This window comes from Saccostrea cucullata, unplaced genomic scaffold (assembly GCF_032062105.1).
Source record: "Saccostrea cucullata isolate Sc308-1 unplaced genomic scaffold, CSIRO_AGI_Scuc_v1 ctg44, whole genome shotgun sequence".
Classification (NCBI taxonomy): Eukaryota; Metazoa; Mollusca; class Bivalvia; order Ostreida; family Ostreidae; genus Saccostrea; species Saccostrea cuccullata.
The window spans coordinates 419,167-443,309 of NW_026938421.1; the positions used below are offsets into that span (position 1 = coordinate 419,167).

The 24,143-nt window shown below is 31.7% G+C and overlaps 1 protein-coding gene across 1 annotated transcript; it reads left to right on the forward strand.

Moving 5' to 3' along the window:
* The first annotated feature begins 827 nt into the window (after positions 1 to 827).
* Positions 828 to 18,602, forward strand: LOC134250159 (solute carrier family 35 member F3-like). Its single transcript, XM_062732511.1, has 8 exons — positions 828 to 957; positions 3,822 to 4,146; positions 4,371 to 4,596; positions 4,924 to 5,049; positions 15,060 to 15,126; positions 16,026 to 16,145; positions 16,356 to 16,445; positions 18,357 to 18,602. The coding sequence occupies exons 1-8, from the start codon at positions 933 to 935 to the stop codon at positions 18,566 to 18,568; spliced, it is 1,191 nt and encodes a 396-aa protein (XP_062588495.1). The 5' UTR covers positions 828 to 932; the 3' UTR covers positions 18,569 to 18,602.
* The last annotated feature ends 5,541 nt before the right edge of the window (positions 18,603 to 24,143 follow it).

The following is a 24,143-nucleotide window of genomic DNA, read 5'->3' on the forward strand; positions in this document are numbered from 1 at the left end:
TTTCCCTTTTATACTAGAATGTCTTTTAATTTCAATGTTTTTCGGGAACAGTGTCATAAATTTTGGAACTTTTGATGAGACAATGCGCCACTATGACGTATATTACATCACAATGTAGGTGGGATCAGCAATAACTTATCAGTTATAGCAAACATGGAATATGTCAAAATAAGTAAAAGGTTTAAATAATTTATTTATTCGTGTCGTTGGTAATATTCTTGGTCTGTGTAAATTTCCATCCGTGGATCCGAAACAGTGATATATGCAGGTTCGGTGTTGTCGCCTAATCTGGTGCTATGCTTAAAACCGATTTTCTCCACATCTCGGAAATAGGTTAAAGAATCAATTTTAGGACAGAAAATTTAAAAAATATCTATTAGAAGTAATTAGTCATGGCAACGTCTGAAATTCAGGAAAAGAAATAATCAATGTATTATATTCGCTCTAATGATGATATATTTATATAAATTACATTGTAGTCTTATTATCAATAATACGCTGTAAACATTCTTTTAAAGAAATATCAGATGATTTGTTAAAAAAAAATACGCTTAAGTTCTTCATTCCGTGCATGCAATTGAGAAATTTTGTAGTCTATGTGTGCTCACAACTAATTCATCGTCATGTGATTAAATTGTATTGATCTGAAAGCGAAGACAGATCTCACACGGATGAGATTTTTTCAGGTAGAAATGCACGTTTCAGCTTCTGTAGTATCTTATATAAACGCATTCCAATAATAAACTCATGATTTCCTCCATGCCGAATAGGGGCTGATTATATGAAAGCTGTTTGAGACACCGTCTTTCATCAGCGCCAATACCTGTTGCTGCGTTTATTGTGTGCTTTTTGTCGGTGTGTGAAACAGAAATGTGTCACTTTTTAAGGCCTACATGGATATCCAATATGAGACAGAGTTTACCTGAGTGATAATGGCAGGAAACCTTGGAATCGAAGGTAATTAACATGCTAATTTCCTTATTATACCCGAAATTTGTAATTATTTGAAATAAATTAGTACAATCCTTAATTACTAGTATTCCTTGAGAGAAAAAAAATACAAATAACATTGTCTATATTCTAAAAAGTGATTGAAAAAGAAGAAATCATCGATCAAAACAACAATGAAGATAATAAATAATCTAATTTGATACTACGCTGAAATGTGGAAAACTAGAAAGTCTCTTTCGATTATTATCAAATGATAAGTAAGGCTGGAATTCTAAATTTGACCTTTTTTGTAAAAGCTACGTATTACAGGGTCGTTTTTCTGTCTGATATGTTTCAAACCATTTAAAAGGTATTGTCTTATTACTAGTTGACTATGGACTACCCTGTCTATTTTATCATACAGGACTTACTTTGGGAATGAGTGGTCGACAGCAGGGGATATTTACTTCTTTTAGACTTCTGATCCCACTTCTGGTGTTTCATGGGTTTTTTCATGCGTTTAATGTTTAATATAAAATACAAATTATCATTGAGTCAAATGCTGACTGACGATTTTCATACTAATTGTTAGTCCATTCTTTATATACTAAATTGACAACGGATTTTTCTGTTATTTTCCGATCAATACAAGGAGCACACTGCGGGTGTGATCTGTCGGCAGGGGATGCTCACTACTCCATGGCACCTGATCCACCTCTGATGTTTTGGATGTCCGTTTTGCTCTGTTCCTATTTTGTATTGTTTTATGGTTTTTTGATCTTGAATCATTATGTTTTGTTTTCTTAAGCGAGTGGATTATGAGATTGATCACCGTTGATTACCTCAACATTTCATACTAACTTTTTTCCATCTCCATTACCTTTTTAAAAACATTTTGCCTTTAACATACAATTGGAAACTCACTGTGAAACAACGTCAGGATATTTAAATTTGCGTAAGAAGAATCAGAGTAGCATCATATTTGGTTAATGGTTTATTTTTGATACATTTTATTGTGGTTTATCAATAAAAAATATCTGAAATAGGGATGAAAAAAATAATGTATATCATGATAAAAGGCGAACAGTTTGTATGTACATTCACAAGGAAAATGATCATGAACAATTGTCAGGTCAAATGTTCTCCGACGTTTTTCATATTAATTGTAGGGACATTATTATCATTTTTGTTATAAATTTAGGAAGCTTCCACTTTCTGTGTACTATACGAATATCAATAATGAATGCTATTTAAATTAATATCAAAAGAAAGATTGGAGGACAATTTTTCTTGATTTATTCTCTCATGCTTAAGTCCCCTTTGAAAAATATACAATGGGTAAAGAAATCAACAGCAAGTAATAGTCGAGAAAAGTATTAAATAAACAGCTTTACATAGTATACAATATATTGAAAAAAAAATCCTAGATGTTTTATAAGAAATTAGTTTTATGATTACAAAGTTCAAAATAAAGTACTCTTTTTGACGCCCCTTTTTTAATAATACAAACAATATATCCTTGATCCTTAAAATGCGGCATTAGCTATGTTGGGATTCCTGTCTCGTTTCTGAATAAATGAAATATTCAAAGCATACTTGCTTATATGATTATCTAGATTATTCTTTTCCATCTCATAATTCTAAAACTTTAGATTAATATGGGAAGGTGAGATTGAAATTTAATAATGGCTATATATGTATTTTTGTATCTTGATATAACCACTTTGTAATAAAAATGTATATAAAAATAAATATATAAAGCATTTAAAAAAGTAATGTGATGTGGAGTTACAGTCTGAACACAATTTTGGTGGCACACAGACAGACAACAAGCATATCAAAACCAATGTGTCTCTTTCCGCTTAAAGAGATTTTTTATCATATACAAAAATCAACGAATTCAATAAATAAATAGATGAATAAATAAATAAATAAATAAATAGATGAATAAATAAATGAATAAATAAATTAACAAACAATAAGAATATCTTTTTAAGAAGCAACACTGATGCAATATGTTTTCGAAAAATGTTTTCGTTTTTTGACATCGACTTCTATTTCATTATTTGAAGTTACAATAATAACAAGTATCGTATAGCAGAGATTTACAATGTCATTGTATCATGGCCGTAGGTAATTATCTCATGACTATATGTTTCCATAGTTCTACCATGTGATATCCTTTAGTTATATATATGAGAAATCGCTCATTTGTGGGAGGAAATCTTTTTAAATGCAGAACAGAAAAGCAAAATCAATCATTATCTCTGTAAATCACACATGACACCTGCTTAAATACATCAATATGTACCTTTTTAACTTTATGGAAGACTCTCTTTAAGTCTTCAGAAGTGCATTTTGCGAGTTGAATCGGAACTCTGAGTGAAAATGCATTATCAATTTCTTTAAATTGGAAATGCTTTCACTTTCAAGAAGTAAGCAGTAAAAAGAAAAGTTAGATGAAAAATGTCGAATGATTAACAGAATAGAAAGTTCCAATGTTTATTGCCAATTTTACCTGAAATTTAAGACTTAGTAGGGATTCATATAGTGGGGGCTATCTTATAAATAGTTTTCACTTTGCACCTGTTTACCTTTAAATATCTATTCAAATAGAAGGAAATCAATTTATAACTCTTTTTTTATTGCAAAAGGTGGATGTTAGACAAAAATCAAGTATAAAACAATACCAACAAATTTTAGCATTGGTTTGATTTTCATTTATTTGATACTTAATTTTATGTTTTCTTTGATTCACTGTCGTGTTTCAAATGGGTATTTCTTGTCTTTAAAGACTAGGTTTTTTTGCAGCTAAGTTTATATAGGAAACGCATCAAAGTATAACTTTTATTACTTTGAATGAATCGGTTTCCTTATACCTCTTTTTTCAGTTGAGAGATCAGATTTTGTAACATGTGATTCCGCTACGTCCAACAACGAAGTCAGGCCAGAGTCGAACAATGGCGAGAGTTGTCTTTGCGAAACCAGCATATCGCAACAGAAATATTTCATGGCCTGTGTCATCATTTTGTGCCTGGCTGTTACCTGGGTTACAAGCACACAGCTCTGCCAGGAAACCTATGTTCCCAATCAGTTTCACTCACCTCTCCTGTGCATGTATTTTTGGACAGTCTGGCTATTATTGTTTTATCCTGCCTATGTTGTTATTGAGTTGATCCTGTCAAAAGGAGATTTTCCTGTTAAACAGACTTTGAGGTAAATATTATGTTAAATTACTTTAAAAAACAAAATTGGAGATAATTAAATTTGTCGAAAGTTTTGAACCATATTTCTAAACACAGTTGTGTGTATTTGTTCAAGTATTTCAATACTGTTTTAATTGAACGTGAACGCTGAAGAATGAAGGTAAATTAAACTGAACACTCTTGAATCTTTTACATTTTGGCAAACGGAATTCCAATTTAACTTCGACTTTTCAGAGAGAACATACTCATATATGGACCATACAATTTTCACCCGGGCCATTTTGCTGTTAAAACATTCATCCTTTGCTTTCTGTGGGGAGTGACTGGTTATTCCTACGTTCGAGCCCTAGACCCGAGTTTCCTGGGAGCCACTGATATCTCAGCATTATTCTCCACCAATCATACATTCGTTTACATGCTGTCTTGGATCGTTTTGTTTGAAAAATTTGTGCCACTCAGGGTAAAAGTTTTTATCAGAACAATCTACCACAAAAAAGATCTTGTTTGGCCTCCTTGTCGCAACTTAGTAGAGTTTTTTTTATTTTTGATAAATATATTATCAAATATCTACCTTCATAAATATTAACACTGGATAAAAAAAAACCTTTTTTAGTCATAAAGCAGCGAACATAAGTAAGATTGTAGTTTTAAGTTTAAACTCAGATTATTTTGAGAGAGATCTGCATAACACATATTGCACTATCAGATATTTTTAATGATCCAATTAATTCATTTGCAAATTTATTAAACAATTAGCCAAATAAATGACAGAAGAATTTATCCTCAGGTAATTGCGCTCATTCTGTCCATTTCCGGAGTTGTGTTGTTTGCTTATGCCGATGGATTGGGCTCTCACTCCACTTGGGGCGTTGTTCTAGCCATCTGTTCCTCGTCATCTCTGGCAGTATTTAAGGTTGTATAAATCAATTTTTTTTTTATCAGATAACGAAGCTTATTACTATCAGAATGACGCTCAGTGTATTTTCATGTGTCTATCATTTTGTTAATTTAATCATAATAGTAAAATTGATCATAATAATTGAAACATAAGAACTGTTCCTTTATCATGCGCTCGGCACCTTGAAGTGAAAGTTGTGGGTCCTTCGGATGAAACCTTAAAAACTGAGGCCTTGTGTCACGGTAAACAATGACACGATAAAGAACCCTCGATGCTCCATGGCCGTAAGTGCTGAATAAATGTCAAAATTTGAAGCCCTTCATATTGAGTCGTCTCTATATTAGTGTAAATATTCTCGAGTAGGACAAAAACTGCATACAATCAATCAATCAATCAATCAATCACGGAAAACATCAGTGTAAACAATGGAATACAAAGATAACGATCAGAAATCGAGCTCAAGAGTTCATTGAAGAAAAAGAAATGGAGAGCAGAACAAAAAGGAAACTCTACAAGCATCAAAGGTGGAACCAGGTACCATGGAAGCGTAACAATCCTATGCAGGTGTTAACCCATCACTTGCGTCGTGTACTACTTTTCATGATCCAGTAAACAAAAAAAAATCCGTATATATTTCAATGTGAAAAAAACTGGTCTCACAATAAGTATGAATAATATCAGCCAGTATTCGATTAAATGATAGATTATATTTTTGTTGACAAGGTATATATATCAACCAAATTGCGAAATGATGACTTTGAACGAGACTTTGATATCCTTGTCTCATCAACTTTTTCGTAATAAGGTCTCTTCGTTTTAGAAAAGTTGAACTCAACACATTTACATAAAGTTTTGTTGTAAGATTACCATAAACGCCCTTTTGTTATAAAATCTTCAAATATGAAACAGATGTATCGGATTCTATGACATCTTGATTTTAAGTTCACTGAGGTAGTTCGCATCGACAAATTTATGGAAGTAGCTAGTGCCCCCCCCCCCACCCCCCCCCCCACCCAAGGTTTATTTCAACTTTCAAATTTACATTAAAAACATTTACATTTATATTAGCATAAGCTCCACTCTCGTATATTTCTATCGATTAAAAATATTATTTAATTGCTCTAAAATCTGTTTCTCATAATTCTTTCAATTTTATATATGACATCGAAACCTTTCACCTAAAAATATTTTGTTATGTACATTGCACGTTTCTTTTCTTTTTTTCCTTTTTTATTTTTCCAACTTATTTGACGAAACTCTTTGGTCAATTCCTATGCAGTTTTGGTATATGTATCAAGTCGACAGATCTCTCCGCTGAAAAAAGAAAATGTGGAATTAATGCAAAAAATGAAAAAAAGAAGCTTCTTTTAATCTGAAAATTAGCAACTGAACTGTATGGACGTGGATAATAGACAATACTCCAGTACAAATTGATAAATTATTCTAAGTAAAAATAGGTTAACACCCTCCAGGGAGGGGATTAATTAATTCTATGTCGAAGTTGAAGAATGTGTGTATGATTATGATTATAAACGAGTCATGTACCAATATTGTGAAAGTCATATTTCATGTGTCCAAGTTTGAGATCAAAGGATGAGAAAATTGGATCATTTAACACGTAAACATTAAACAGTTTAACAATGTTATTTACTCTGTGGCACCTGGGTATCGAATGCCGAGTTTAAAAGTAAAATGAAGCCCTTTTCTGTCCCAAGTAGGTAACGAACAACGGAAAATCGGACCAGGAAAGTAATCGATGAACGTGTAAAAATGCATTTCTTTTTTTCTAAACTATGATATGTCTAACAAGCACTTGTTTTTTTGTTTTTTTTTATTTTAAAAGATGATGTGACTTTTACATAATCATGCAGTTTCATGATTGTTAATTGTATTTATTGGCTGGATAAAGAATTGATTTCTACACACAAGTACATGTTACTATGAATTCTCCATTATTACCTGACCTTTTATATATTTTAAAAGCATACTTCTACTTGAGAAGGAAATAACTGCTCCTATTCCCGTTACTTTTATATAGATGACAAATTTTCAATTAAAAAATAAAATATTTTCATTCATATTTTAACTCGTTATACCTGGTATCCCAGTGCACTTGAAATGAAGAATATCACAAAGTCTGCAATATCTGCTTCAATTTTGCATATTTTACTGCTTATTAACGTTTAAGGCCAACTAACAATAAAGCTCTATTTTTAAAGAGATACATGTACTTCGTTTTTTTTCATTGTGAATTTTCCCTTTTTATATAGAAATGTTTTAAAATCACCTGCATATGGCTGTTGTGTCCTCTTACTGATTCGATACTTAAGGATATCCGATCCTCAGCAAGGAAGGATAACTCTTTAATTTATAATTTAATTCAAAAAGTCTTAAAATAAAGCTTGAAACTGAATTTTTTTCATGCAACAATTTTCATTTTATGCCCGTAAGTATGATTCAATGTTCTTTAAAGTTTTTATATACGAAATTTAAGATGCACAAGTTCTTTTAATTCAGCAATAGTTACCAATGTTTATAAGCATGATTTGAAATTAGAAGTGATTTACGGTGTTTTCTTGAATATATACACTATGCATTATGAAAAAAAATAGGAGAAACAATAGTATCGAATAGGTATAAAACTCATGCAATTTTCTTTAAAAGCCTGGATACCTATGATTTTTATTCCTAAAATGTATTTATTGATCAATTATCAATTAGAAAATATGCAGTAGGTAGTTCTAATTGCATTTTCTGAAAATATATTTGAGATTTACTAACTCTTCCTACATAATATGATTGACTTTAAAGATGAAATTTTGAGAAATACCGTGGGTGAATATATTTTACTTTGAGAATTTAGAGACATCTTCGTGAGCATTTTCAATTACTCAATGCTTGATTTTCAGATCCTGAGGATCGGATTACCTTAAGGCATGTTATGAGTACGCTTATTTTTTATACAAAGACACCCACTAAGAAACAGGATGATTATATAGGTTTTCCTCTGTTTGCAACTACAACCTTTTGATAGGTCATATTTTCAAATACGTCGTTTCCCATCATATATGATCATATTTTATACCATTCATATGATCAATCCAAAGGGCTAATGACGACTGTGACCGTTCAAAGGGGGTGCTTACTCTAACTACGCATCTGATCCCACCTCTGGGTTTTTCAGAGATCCATGCTTCTGTTCTCTTCACTTTTCATCGGTGTTATGGGACTTGCGATATTGATATCATTATCTTTACCTTTCACATTCTGCAAATACTTTTTGCTTCTATAAGAAAGTTTGTGTCTTTCAGCTAAAATCTCGTGTTTTCCCGTTGATTTGTCCCTCTAAATTTAACATATACTAATAAATTTAGGTTTTTGGTTTGTGTACCACCCAAGAAATTTCTACACCAGAGGAAAAAAGACTACATATCATTTTTATTAATGAAAACTATGTTAAGCGAGGAATACTAAGTATCTATAAACTGGTCTTTTCGTTTGTAAAACATGATGATTCAAATTCGTTTTAGAACAATACTTAGTTATGACCCTGTTAATGATTTTAACTAAGAAGTAGAGTATACGATAAAAACAATATTTGGATCATCACATTTTGTTTGTAAAATAGCAACCAATTCCAAGCTTTCGAGCCACCAAATCAGAGATCTTCGCAAGTCTCAGCTTACATGCGACGAATTTGTGATAAGTTGTTAATACAGCATTTTTAGAAAATATCACATGGTGCAGAAATCAAAGATTTTGGGCTGGGATTTGAGCTGAGATTTTCATATGTTGGTTGCCCCGAATCCAGCTAGATATAAATTTAGACTTTTGTTTCAGTACAAACTGACTGTACGCATATGTGGAGTGCAATACAAAAAAAGTTTTCATACAAAAAATTTCATTTTCCGTCAAACATACGTCTTGTCATTCTGATTATCTAGTCATTAAAAAAATCAATAAAACTTAAACCGGTTTTTACCTCTCTTGTCATTAAGACATGTTTGTCTCATTCAAGTCAGGCAGTCGGTAGTTTACTGTCATGCGACCACAAATTATCGCTAGAAAATTAATAACTCTTCTGTACTTTGACGTCAGTGTTCAGAAACTAAGAGTAAATCTTCATGATTACAATTCCTCTCACATGTCGTAGAACTCTAGACCCTGCAGAAGCGAAGGAAGACAAAGTAATTTGCTATTTAGTCCGATATCAAATAGATTTTTCATGGTTTTTAAGGATAAAAAGACATGCAATATGGATGAGTGTTATTTTTCAATTGTTAAACGTGCGTTCTCAGAAGATTAAGATGAATGTTTTAGAGTCTTTAACCTTCCTTAGGAATCAACAACCGTCCATTTTGATTAGAATCTCATTAATGTTAATTACTTTTGTAACTATAAGAAACCGATGATTCAATACAATGCATACCGGAAATTTTTACCTATCGTTCAATCTTTAGTTGCAATTTTTAATTTTTGACCTGGCCTTTTTCGATAGAAAATTAATTTACGGCGCTAACGCTTGCGAATGGAAGTGAAAATAATATTCCTTAATTATAATGGGGAAAGCATGTTAACTTTATGTCTTCACAAGGTTTAGTGTAAAAAATCCCCCAAGCAAATTTTATACAGATTTAATATTCAACCATTTTTCTTAATGAATCATCAATATAACTTGACAATCATAATTTCCTTGATAATTCTAGATTAATATTTCCTTTCGTGGTCGAAGTTGCTTGTGCCAACTAGTCTGGAGCTAAAGATTTATCATAATCATATGTGAAAAATTAATTAAATTCAAGTTGTATCACTTACTTAAGTATAAGTCACAGAAACCGATGCTTTTTTTGATAAAAATGGCGTGGTTACCGGCCAGACACCTATAGTAATCGGACGGTGACTGGGGCCATTTGGCACATCGATGGGAGTCATAGGCAGAAAATAAGTTGTAATCAGCGATGTCTCCACCGATGCCCACATTGCTCCCCATCGGCAACCCATTATTAACACATCTTTCAGGGATTGGCCGATGTATAGTCGAGCATCGTCAAGTGTACGCTGAATCTGAGGTCCTCGGGGGCTTGAGTGGTGGCAACAGACATCGGCCGATCATCGGTCGATGTTCGACCAAACATTGGCCCATAGTCGACCGATGTACAAACAATGTTCACCAATGTATGAGCGGTGTAATATACATCGGCCGATTGCCCTTGAACATCGTTTTAGGATTAGCAATACATCGCTCAGCCTTTGTAAGTCCGGCAGGCAACCACGCCATTTTTATATATACGAGGGGCGTTCAATAAATAATGTCATTGGGGCTCAGAAAGAAGCAAACGACGCTTTTCAATGATTTAGTCTTCATGATTTTACTTATTAATCTCTTTTAATTCAAACACATGTCCGTAACATTTTTTATCCAATTTCTGATTGTTTTTAGAACTCATTTTTGGGTATGACCCTTAGTATACTGGAAAATGGCAGATCCAATGATTTTCTGGACTTGTTTTTTTCCTTCTGAAAAGTTTTTTTTTCAAGTTTGGAAATAGAAACAAGTCAAAAGGTCAAAGATCTGGCAAATATTGTTAATGTAAAAAAAACATTAAGTTTCTATTTACCCCGTAAACCCCTTTACTCTTTAGGGCATGCGGGTTTAAACGCTGTCATAAAGAAATTCAATGTAGTGGATTCCTGATTCTGGGTCCTTTCTCTGATAAACCTTTCGATTTCTTTGCAAAAAAACTGCTTTCTAGACACCTCCAGATATCAAACTGTCTCCCCGAATACGAATTTGAACAATAATACCACTAATATTTAAGAAAATTGCGTATAAATCTGTTTTTGTGCTCTTGCATACCTTTGCTCTTGAAAAACCTTCGCCGTTTTTATCAAGTACATCTTATGTTAAATTTTGTTTTCATGGTTTTAAGCAATAGATTCATGTTCCAATATCTGTTTGAATATAAAACAAACGTGGATTACTACAATTACTGATTTTTTAAAATAATTGTTAAGAGTTTTGTACACGCTGTCGTTTTCACTCATTTTTCAAAATACAGGGTGACCTTAGAGTACCAAGCTTAATTACTGTCAAACGTTTCTTAAAAACAGTGTAAACTACTCCCGATATGATGTCTATCAAATTTGCTATGTGTCTTAAAGTCAATCATACATTATCAAATATTATTTGTTGAAATTTGGCAAACAGTACGTCAGTTGTTATAATTTTTGTTGGCAAGGAGGGTACCCATTTTTGATGCCCATTATATAATTTTTTATCTTTGAAATCCACCTGCTAATTTGTCTATAAAACAGGTATCGGTTGCTGTAAATGTCACATATTTCAGTGAATATTTCGTTGGGATTTTTAACAAGTTTTACAGCAGCTTTAATGTAGCTTTTATTTTCACTCTAGTTTACTGATTCTTTACCATTCATTTATAACGCAGTGTCTCGAATAGCCCTTGTTTCCCAGCTTCTCACGATAAAACTATGTGATGAAAAGTGGTCACATAAACTGTTATAAATTCATTAAAGATTCAATAATGAGAGAAAGTCAAGCTTTATGTCATATGACTACTATGTTGTATGTCATCGAGTTAATGACATTATTTATTGAACGCCCCTCGTAAAAAAGCATTGGTTGCGAATCGTATACCCAATCGCTGGGTAATGTGACTAATACTTAATGCCTTAGTCACATTTCCCGGCCGGTGGCCGTAGACCGATGGTAATCGGTGGTAATCCGTGGTGTGAGCGATGCCCCAAACAACGTTCCACATCGGTCTAATAGTCCTTAAAGTATCAGTCACATTATCCAGCGATGGGTAAACGATGGGTTCGTACGTCGGTCGACTATGGGCCAATATTTGGTCGAACATTCACCGATGATCGGCCGATGTCTGTTGCCCACCACTCAACCCCACGATGACCTCAGATTCAACGGACACTTGACGATGCTCGGCCATACATCGGCCAATCCTTGAAAGATGTGTTAATGATGGGTTGCCGATGAGGAGCGATGTGGGGCATCGGTGGAGACATCGCTGATTTTTAACTACAACTTATTTTCTACCGACGACCCCGCAAAATGGCCTCAGTCACCGTCCGATAACTATAGGTGTCCGGCCGGCAACCACGCCATTTTTATAAAAAACGCATCTGTTTCTCATCGTATACCCCATCGCTGGATAATGCGACTGATACTTTACTTGTCCTTTATTAAAGTATCAGTATTTTTCAACTTTTGTGTATAAGTCTTCATAGACTTTCCTTGAATGAGCGACTCCTTCATTGTCATTGTGATATACTTGGGCATACAAAATGACTTTAATATGCCCCTTCATATAGGTAAAATTTAACTGAAGATATTCGATATCAATTGCACAAGTAAATGTATTACAAGGTGAAATGAAGATAAAAAAATATCTTGTATTTGTTGAATTAAAATGTGTACAAAAGAACAAGGTGTGATATTAATATATTACAAGTATAGCAGATATATGATGAGACGATGTAAGGAAAGCGCAGGGTTTACCTAACTCAGGAGATAGAAAAGCTATGTGACGTATGTCAGTTTAGGTCAATTGCCGACTTTAGTTTTTTCACATTGAAATTGTCATGGTAATTTTTTCAAACGAAATTGTCTAAAAACGTTACCCGATGACTCATGGCAAGTAGCACATGGAAGGTGTGAATTGTCTACAGGGATGTTCACTCCTAAATGGCACCTGATACCACTTCTGATATTTTAAGAGGTCCATGTTGCTTCGATCCCGATTTCCAATTTACTTTTTAGCTTGATCACTTTTTGGTGTTTTCATATTTTTGTTAAAATCTTGGGTTTCACATTTAATTACGAAAACTGAATGCATTTATTGAAACTTGCATCTGATTATGAAATTTTCTTGAATTGATCATTGAAATCCAACAAAATTATAGAACTAATTATTAGACAAATATTTGCTGATGTAAAGCCTGAAAAGGACATTTGAAAATATCTTAATTATATACATGTAGTCTTGAAAATTCCGTCTAAATAAAGTAGAATGCCCGAAAACTATTCGATCTTTAAAAGAAAAAAAATGTTCGATAACCGTTAACCCGAAATTAGATGTTTTTCGTGAGGAAGAAAACATTGAAAATCTTTCTCCAATTTAATACAGAATGTTCCATTGACCCATAGGACATTGTCTTCAGAATAAAAAGTAGCAGGCTATTTCACCTCTTCAAAGTTTTAAATAAGAAAAATTGTTTAAAGGACACGTAGGTATGATTAGTTAATATTTATTTGCCATATTGAATAATTATTTACCATATAAACAATACTTTCTAATAAAACTGTGTTAATAATTCTTCTTAATCATACTTTGAGGAAATATCACCTAAATATTTATATTTGACAATTTTTGTAGTTTCCTTTGAGTAACACATTTAATTTGATATCTTTTTTAAAAAAAGATAAATGCTGATACTTTGATGGTAGAGCGATTTTCAGTTAAAAAAATTATCCGTGGATAAAATACATTAATGTACATTTCGTATGGCTTAAAATATAAATAACCACCGGTTAAGGCTTTTCTTCCAAAAAATGTAAATTAAGATAATGTAAAAAAAAATCATTAATTTCATGCAATTTGTTCAGCATGAAAATTGTATGAAGATGAAAGAAGCCGTACATTTTCTAGATGTCGAGATGCTAAGCAATATCAATTATTGAAAAAGGGAATAAGGGTAATGTTCTTAGAAGTGAATAACATTTTTAGGGAATTGTATGATTAATTATATGGGATAATGTGATTAAATACATTGAATTTTGTGATTAATAATATGGAATTTCGCGATTGATCATATCGGATTATGTGACACCAAAGAAAATGGTTGTAGTACACTTTTTCAACTAATTTCTTTATCACAAAATAACGTTGCATGATAGATGTTTCAAAATAGTGGGATTTTTTTCCAAGAAAATTGAAGAAATACAATATGGAGACAATGAACCGAAATCAAGCTCAAAAATAAAATAATCGGGAGGAGAGCAAATCATATTTAAAATTAGAATCAAAGGTTTTCAATGCTTACTTGAAGTGAAATGGACACACAAAACTAACGCTGGTTAACTCTAAATTATTGCCTGTGTTTTACACAATATTATTCAATATTAATTAATGGAGATTTTTTCATGAAACTTTTTTGAACTGAGAGTAGAGATCATATTAAGTGATTTATAAATAATTATAACACCAGAGTAAAAAAAAAAGTCATTGATTGTATCTTTTTCTATTAAAGGGGACGGAGTTAAAAAAAATTCATTGTAAATTATAAAATTCGTACAAAAATGAAAATTTTATTCATCTCTTCAGAGCAATTAACCATAAATTCTGTTGTTTTTTTCTGTGAAACGATAACATGGTATATATTGAAAAAATAGCTTTTATTTACTAAATGACGAAACTACTAAAACAGGAGTTGTATCATACTTTCAAGAAGGCGAAAATAATAAAACTCCATAAGAGAATCGTATTAATGCACATGTATATAGCTTGTAAAACTTACACTCTGAGAAAATATTTGACGAGTTAACATCGAATGGGGGAACCACTTAAACGAATGCTTTAAAAACATTTTCTGTTTTTGTTGATTTCTTTACCAAAACTATAATGCTTTTCTTATTATTCTCTATCCCTTTTTTCAGTAAATAAGTCATATGTGAAATATAAGGAGATAACGAACATTATTCACGCTCAAAAGTCCACTTAACAATACAAATTGAAACAGAGCAAACACGGACCCCAAAAATATGAGAGGTGGGATCAGATGCTTATATACATATATTTCTATTTAAATTTTAAAAAAGTCATTAAAATATGTTGACCTTTGAAAATAGAGTTCGAGATAAGCGGCGGTTGATACTATCATTCACAGTTCTTTCAGCCGAAAATTTTCTCATGCTTTTATTCAGATTTACGTTAATTTTATGTTAGACTCTTTTGAAATGAAACATAGAATATGTATTTTTAATTCAGGTCCTATTCAAGAAATGGATAGGGCGTATAGGCTTTGGACAACTCTCAATGTTTTTATCGATTATGGGTAAGTAATTCTATGACGGACGTTTTTCGTATCTTTTTTTGTATTGTACATATTGATCACAGATATGATACAGGTGTAATATGACAGTTTTCCTAATTAAAAACACCTAATATTACTTTTTGATTATCTGACCATTGTAATATATATATATATATATATATATCCTTGATTAATGGTCGTTTCAAAACAATGTCAACCTTTTGATCTTGTCTCTCCTCTAAGAATTTTCATTTTTATTTTGAATTGAAATCAGAGATAAACCATTATCTATATCCTCACATAATGGTATACGCAGAGGAATAAAAGAATCAGCATTAAAATCGTTTATTTGTAAGAATATGTAGGTTATAATGACCGTTACTTCGGGGATAAGTCTGTGATAATACAAATAGTACACATTAGAGATAAGTAACACAATTAAACAATTATGGTTTAGAAGCGTTACATTTATATTTCATGTATAAATTATAAATCTCATCAAAGTAAAAAAAAAAATTTAAACTATATTTAGAATGCTATCTAAATAATTGTTTGAACATAAATCGGTTCAGTGTAAAAAAAACTCAAAAAACACCAGGTCGATTTTTTTTGTTACCAAGTCAAATCTGTTTATGTGGAACGGGCTGGATCAGTGTCCTTTGACGTAGGAAAATTATATTTTGTAGTTGATTAACACTTTATCTTTAATTTATTATGGTAAAACATAAAAATCAAAGAAAAAGAATAATAAAAACCCAGCTACCTTCAAGAATCTAACCAGAAGCATATTGAAAAAAGTTAAAACTTGTTATTTCATTTACTAATAAAACCAAAATCTTGTAATATTGCTGATAGTTGATATAGCTTATTTAAGATGAATACTTTATTTTTTCTGTCTTATTTATTTCTTCCATCACAAGGCCTGGGTAATCTTCTAATGTTATGGCCAGTGATTATTGGACTACAATATTCAGGGGTGGAGTATATAAGAGCCAATGTACCCTGGAATCATCTCCTTGGAACAGCTGCTTCAATGATAGGTTTGTCTGAAAAACCAATCAACACAGTGGATAGTAATAACTACATGTAGCAAACAAGAATAGGATGATTCCCAACTCTACTAAAATATCAATTGATACGCCAGTATCAATTATATACGATTAATTATCATATCTACATACTGTAACTTGACAAATGTAACACTGCTACAAAATTCAAACTAAGAACAAGCCCTCTTTTTTTTGTTTCAGTGTTCCAGTTTTTATCAAACTATACAGAGTGTCTGACTAAGGAATTGGTGACGGGTCTAGGAATGGTCGTGGCGGTACCCATGTGTGCAGGTGAGACAATCAGACAATTTGCAGATGTTGGAAGGATATTAAAGTGGAAAGACGTTATCATAGAACTTTGTATCATTATTGAACATTTTCTCATGTAAATAAATCTTCACATATATTGTAATACAATTCTTGGTTGATAAAAAATGACCAATATATCAAATTTACGACTGAGCGAAATGCTGACTGACAAATTTCATTCTAATTATTAGGCATTTTTTGTCACTTTAACACGCTGAATAGTCTACGGATAATTTCCCCCCGTTTATGACATTGGGGACATGGAGGGTATGACCGGTCGGCAGGAAATGTTCACCCCTACATGACACTTGATCTTACCTCTGATGTTTTTGAGGCCTGTGTTTGCTTTTCACCTGATTTGTTTAATAGACTTTTGAACTTCAATACTGTTCGTTATCTCTATATTTAATTTTAAATAATGAAAGTTGTGTATTATTTACAAAGAATATCTAAATGTTTTTATATTCATAAGAAAATATTAAATAAGTATGCTCTGAGTGTCACAAAAGTTCAGTCTCATTGCAAAATTAACAGAACTTATAAATGCTTCACTCAACAATATGAGAAAAATGAAAACCTTTGTCGATAGGAGTACCTAAAACATGTATATTTTGTTAAAAATCATATCCTGAACGAACATATAAAATAGAAAAAAGATAAATCCTCTTCTGTAAATTTATTTTACTTTTAATGCATAAAAAAAAATTGAAGACAAATTACTAGTATTTATGAGATTTCTCAAGACATTTGTTTTGGGGGATGCATTAATTTTAAAATATAAATATTGCTTTTCTGATGGAAATAATTTTTTTATTATATGCTCTATACTTATAAGTCCATATTTTAAAAAAAGGCATTTATTTATCATCAAAAGCTCGCAATAATGCCAGTATGGTAAAAATACTCCACAAACGTTAGTTTGATTAAGAAATATTTTGGTATGCTTTTTAATATCTAGATGAGGCACCTTGATTACGAAATATGTTGGTATGCTTTTTCATATTGAGATTAGACACCTACATTGTACTACTGTTATACTGATTAGCTGCCCTAGCACCCCCATATACATGTAGCGCAAGAGCTCTAGTCCAATCCAACTGTCAAATTCAGGCAGCGATTTCCTAACTTGGATTGTTAATATATTAATAGAAACAACATCTCTGGGGTTGATAGCAGATATTTTTAGATTGAACAGAAGTAATATAGACTATACAAAATATTACACTGACTTGGAAATCAAGATGAAAAAGATGACGAAAACGAAAAGTTGTCGATCAGAAAATTCAACAAATAATACAAATCAGTAAATAAGGTTAAACACGAACTCCAGGAATCCCAGAGATGGGATCGGGTACCTAGGAGGAGTGAACATCCTGTGTTGATCGGTCACGTCTGCAGTGAACCCTGTATTTTGATCAAGTAGACGGTACATTTTCAAGTAAAAAAAGGATAAAATTAAGGCCTTATAATTGGTTTCAAACAGTTCAGCGCAAAATACGACCTATTTAGTAACAACTTCAAAATAGGATTTTTGCAAGAAGCACTGACTTTTAAAGTCAATGACAAACTCTTACACTAGTTAATTAATGAATGGAAACACCTTTGCGATATAAATATTTGGACTCAGAGTCAATTCAGAGGTAATTATGGCCGATGATAAAGCACATAATGATGTCCAGTTCTAAAGAGAAACGGTAACTGCCTTATCCTCAACCCTCTACCTCCCCACTTTCACTAACTTCTTTGCTTATAGAATCCCCCCGTTTATTTTATTTCTTTAGAAAATGAGATTGGTCATTTTTTCCTCTGTTTTTGTAAATTATTGTAAACATTTTTCTTTTTTGTCTGAAACTATTCATCACAATCATTTATCTTTATTTTTTTATATTCTAGTTTCGGATTATATCTGGAGGAATCGTTTCTTCAATGGTATGAAGTTCTCTGGAGTGGTGCTATCTACTCTAGGCCTTATACTGGTACTAATGCCTGACACGTGTTTCAGCCAAGCCTGTTCATCATGCGCGAAATATACTCACACAAAGCAAACCATTACACAGCCAGAAAGAAGAGGGAGGCGATCCAGAAGGGAAATTAGTCGAGCCTGATGTTACATCTATTTAATTAATATCAATATCGAAGTTTTAATAGACGATAACTGTTTAAATTATTATATATACGAGGGTTGATGAAAGTTTGAGTACAGGGTGATTCACATGAAAATTATTGTCTTTTGAAATTCGAAACATGTTTGAGTTAAATAGTATCTTTTACTAAAAAGTTTACATAAAAGTACATTTGCAAATATTTAAAAAATATATAACTTTGTTTACTTTCCGGGCATAGAACAACGACGTGGATTTTTTTTACGTTAGGAGACAGACGAGCTGGTTTGAAACCTCGCAGTCTTGTTCATAATTTTGAATAATTTAATTATAGTTATAACACGTCATTTGAATGGATAAAAGATTTATTTAATATCAAATTGTATAACGTAAGTTGCTTACGTCACAATGAGTTACGTCAAAAACGTATTACTCCGCTTGACCTTAAATTTTCAAAATATGCTCAGTGTGAAGCCAAAAAAATTGCTTTAATATTGTCTACATTGAAATTGAATTATAAGGAATGAAGCTTATTTTAACCTAGGTTATATGATATAACATAACTTGGGGCAGTTTATGATTTTTTATAAACCGCTTTCTGGTTTTTAAAGCGTAAATAAATGGACTTGTCCTTTTTTTTAAATGTTACTATACAGGTTTACTCGATATTTATATCTAAGAACAAAAATATAAATTTCTTAATGAGCATGTGATGGTAAAAGAGAGAGAGAGAGAGAGAGAGAGAGAGAGAGAGAGAGAGTAACATAATAATGAAACTATTTGTAATGAACTTCGTTTGTTCATCTGTGTCATCTCTAAAATGAATATTGGTAAACTTTTGTTGAGCCAGTTACTTAATTTTTTCTCTTTGGAAATATTCTTATCCAAGAGATAAAAGAAAATATACGGATCTTTAACTTATTGTAGAATATATTTCAATGTTTTCTTTGACTATTGATTCGCCAAATGTGTCTTTAAATTGTGCACACTGTAAGATTATGCAGGGTAAGCATACGAGCTATGAGATTTGTTCATTTGAATCTAAATGTCTTAATGTATTATGTACATTCATTTACATTAATATAATTATTATGATCGTATATTAGAATATTTCCTTCGAAGAACATAAACTATTTATAATCAAACGAAAAGCCATGCAAATATTGTACACTCTATATTTACTTAAAAGTGAATGTATTAATGTTCCTTTTGTTTTTATATACATTTTATAAACCATATTGCGATTTTTGTTCATATGTATAATTTTCATGATATCATGTAATTGTTTTTCATAATCTCAGACGAATAATTTAATATTAAGTGTTCTTATCAATGAATATAACACATATTTTCTCTCCATATGTATGTCAACTGCTTTTTATACCATCTGAATTAATATCATCAATTGATAGATAACATTCCTTTTTGGAAGATTAATTTGTGAAAATTGAAATGATACAAGTGAAATTAAATCTATTGATTAAAAAAATCTTATAAACAGTACACATCTGTAAATACGGATGAAAATACTGATTTTTTGAAATTCAAGAGGTTTAATCGGGTGCCTAGAATGAATAAGCATCCCTGGCGACCAATCCCACACACGTGAGCTCTATGTTTTGATCAGATTGACGGAAAAATCTGTAGGAAATTTAGAATAGGCTTATTTACTGAAGCGGTCCTAAAACAAACATTGAAACTGCTGACTTTAAACGAGGTTGTTGAAAAATATGGAATCAAAATTTCCTAGCAAAATTCAGTAATGATTTAATTGCAACTTTTTTGATCATTGCAAATTATTAAAGATAAATAAAAAGGGGGAAAGGGTTTCAAAAATTCTTAAAGTAACGCTGCATGTCTATCTTAAGAATAAAATCAAACATACAATTAAAATCGCAGAGTTACATAGAAAACACATCGAAAAGCACAAATTCAAATATAAAAAGTTTAGGTCTGGGTATGGGAGAGGGCTAATGCAAACAATATGTCTCTCGCCAAATCATCTGTAATTGTTTCTAAATTGTATATTGATTTGAATTATCATAGGAATCAGTGTAATCTTTTCAAGAGTTATATCAAACTTTCAAATTACAAATCTTTTTTTCCGCCTAAGTGTGCGGTTTTGACATAGGTAGAGTAATTTTACTGAAAAATTATCATTTTGGTATAGAAAAAAGGCACCTATTTAAGCAAAGATGTTTGAATATGTTATTTATCCGTAATTTTCAGTCTAGTAGGACTACTAGGTCGACACAGAGGACTTTCAAAAAGTCATAATATGTAGCTTATAATTTCCTAAATGTATTTTCCAAAGAGTATCTACATTTTCAAATTGATATTACAAATTTGGCCCGATTTTCAAAAATTTAAATATAGGTTAGCTACATGTGAAAACATTGAACTTTTAATTAATAAATCATTTGATATAAAAATCAACTATATAAGGTATCAGTAATACTCAGTAGCTAGAGGCTTTTCAAAAAAGATTTTTCTACTTTTGCATTGATAAGTACTCGCAATAGTAGGTTACATTTCTTCATGCATAATAATTTTGTTTACAAATATTAAAGGCAGATCAAACAAAATGCATGTAGATATTATATTTAATGCACACTATAGCAATTATGTTATAGGTATACATTTTGCATTAAAAATGACCAATGTTCATTTCTTAAGTCTTTTTTTTTTTAGTAAAATATCTATAGATGAAACAGGTGTGTCAGATCCTGTGATATCTTTTTTCAAGTTCACTTGAAATGATAACTATTGTTGATTGATAATATGTCGTCAATATCTAAATGTCGAGTTGAAGGCCATAACTATTTGAATAAATTATACTTTACATGAACAAAAAATAGGTCTGACAATAATACGTTAACATTGGTACCGATGAGAATTTCAATAGAATGTTGGGAGACTTAACTCCCTATAACTACGTAGATGTTGTCAATCAGAAACCCAAGTATATTTTTATATCAACTTCAGAGTACAATCAGAATGATTTTTAAAAAAAATTATTTTGCTGATGACCAGTTATAAGGTAATGAAATTTATTTGCTTCATTTTCATGAATTCTGCTATGTATCAGTGTTTGTAAGCATTTCTATGGAGTAATTTTTAAATTTAGTATAGGTATGGTTATTCAAATTCAATTAAATTGTTGTAAATATGGGAAAAAATATTTAAAACTGACGCATGATTTTAGAGATTTTTCACTTTTAAAAGGGAGTATGGGTATAAGCTGGATTACCATTTGCAGAAAAAAAAATACCTGTTCCTCCAATATACAATGAAAAAAATGAGCCTGGCAAATAAAAACAATATCGTTACGTGCTTTGTCAGCTGCAATCGGTATATAACTGCTTTACCCCTCCTTGTTTATTAAAGGCAGAAAGATTTATGGTTTTAAATTTCCCCTCAATAGCTGAATTCAAGATTTCAACATTCATTTGATACTTTAAATTAAATCAATTCTGTCTAATTATCAAGATCTTATAATGTTTGGCCCATACAGTATTGTCTGCGTAGTAGACTACAGAATTCAAAATAATATTTAAAAATTTTGACCACACTTGAATAACCAAGGTTTAAACCTTGTACATGTGTAAAATTAGTTGCAGGACTATAGTTGTAGGTGATAAAGAACATGAACACACTCGAGAATTATTTTTCAATTGTTCGAGAAATTAAAGTCCAGGCTTATTGATATAGCTGCCTTTTCAATACATATGGAACTTGTTTTACTTACCTTGCCATTGGTCATTTGCAAAATTATTTTATATTGAAAAAACATTCAGATTGTACACACAATTACTCTGAAGTTTAAATAAAAAAAATGCTTGAGTTTCTGATTGACAATGTCAATGTCGTTTTTGGAGACCAGGTCTTCAATCTTTTGGAATTCCCATGGGTATCAATTGCGCCCCGTTATTAGCAGACCTATTTTGTACTCACATGAAGCAGAATGATAATTTCCATTCTTATGTCGATACGATATATCCTGGTGAGCTTGATAAAAGATACCACAGAGTGTGACACATCTGTTTTGTATTTGGATATTTTACTTGAAAAAGACATTAATGGTAATCTAACAACCAAGCTCTGTGATAAACGTGATGACTCTAAGTAACTTTTATATCGTCAACTACCCTTACTTATGCAGCAATATACCACCACCTGCAAACGGAGGTTATATATCTCAGTTGATTTGATACACAGGAGCATGCTCTACGTATGAACAATTTCTTAAACGAGGTAAATTATTGACAAACAAGTTGATGATACAAGAATATCGGCAGTCCAGTCTCGTTTAAAGTCATCATTTCGTACGTTCTATGGTCGATACAATGACCTTGTCAGCAAATTCAATTTATCATTGAGTCAAATGCTGACTGACGTTTTTCATAAGAATTGTTAGTCCATTATTTATACACTGAATTGACGACGGATTTTCCCGTCATTTTCCGATCATGACAAGGAGCACACGGCGGTTGTGACCGGTCAGCAGGGGATGCTCACTCCTCCATGGCACCCGATCCCATCTCTGATGTTTTGGAGATCTGTGTTTGCTCTGCTTCCGTCTTGTATTGTTTTGTGGACTTTTGATCTTGAATACTGTTCCTTATATCTATATGTTTCATCCATGCACTGTGGGATTTATTTGTATTGAAAGCAACCTCTAAATAATTAGATTTTTTTTCTTGCAACGTGTTTTAATGGAACCTGTTGGCCTGCCTGTATACGTCTGAGGAACGTAAATGACATGGTAGTTAAAACCAGATTTAATAATCTTATTGAATAACCTAACGGAGGTTTTACACTTGTTCTGACTTATGTCTTCTCTACAAGCATTGCCCACCCTCTCAATAACATTTTTAACGACCACATAACTGGCATCTGCTACAGAATATTAAGAACTTTTACCTGTCAAACTGACAATTGCAGATATCTCATCAGCTATAAGGGTTTGACGAAAAAGTCTGTCGGAGAAACGGGAACTTTTTCTGCAGAAGAGTCAATAATCATCGTTCATCATTAAGACTAAGAAAGACAGTGAAATAATCAGGGAACGATTCAACTTCAAAAGGTTATAAATGGGAGGACATGGCAGTACAGTGAATATTTACCCATAACCCAAGATGGACAAACGCTTAAAGAAAAAAACAAGGAAGAGTTCTTCCCCTGAACGTTTTCATACCTGTATCAACAAACTTGATTCCTGCTTTGACATGTTTGACACAAAACTTTTCTCCTTATTAAATGGTTGATTCACATTGTCAAAAAACATTTTTTACTTTATTGCTATATCTTACACTGTTGTTTTCTCATATGATATTTTCATCACATCAAAATCTTTTTTTTCTTTCATTTTTCAAAAACATTGTTTCATATTTTTTAATTTAACTACTCGGTATCTTTCAAAATATTTCTTTATCATTTACAGTTTAACTTCACCTTATAAACAGTGAGTTTTACTTAATGGTCAGAAATTATTTTATCACTTTTTAAATAATTTTGTAAAATACTAAGTTTAATCGTTTAGTTGTTTATTGCATCACAAGTAGTTTTTGACCTTCCC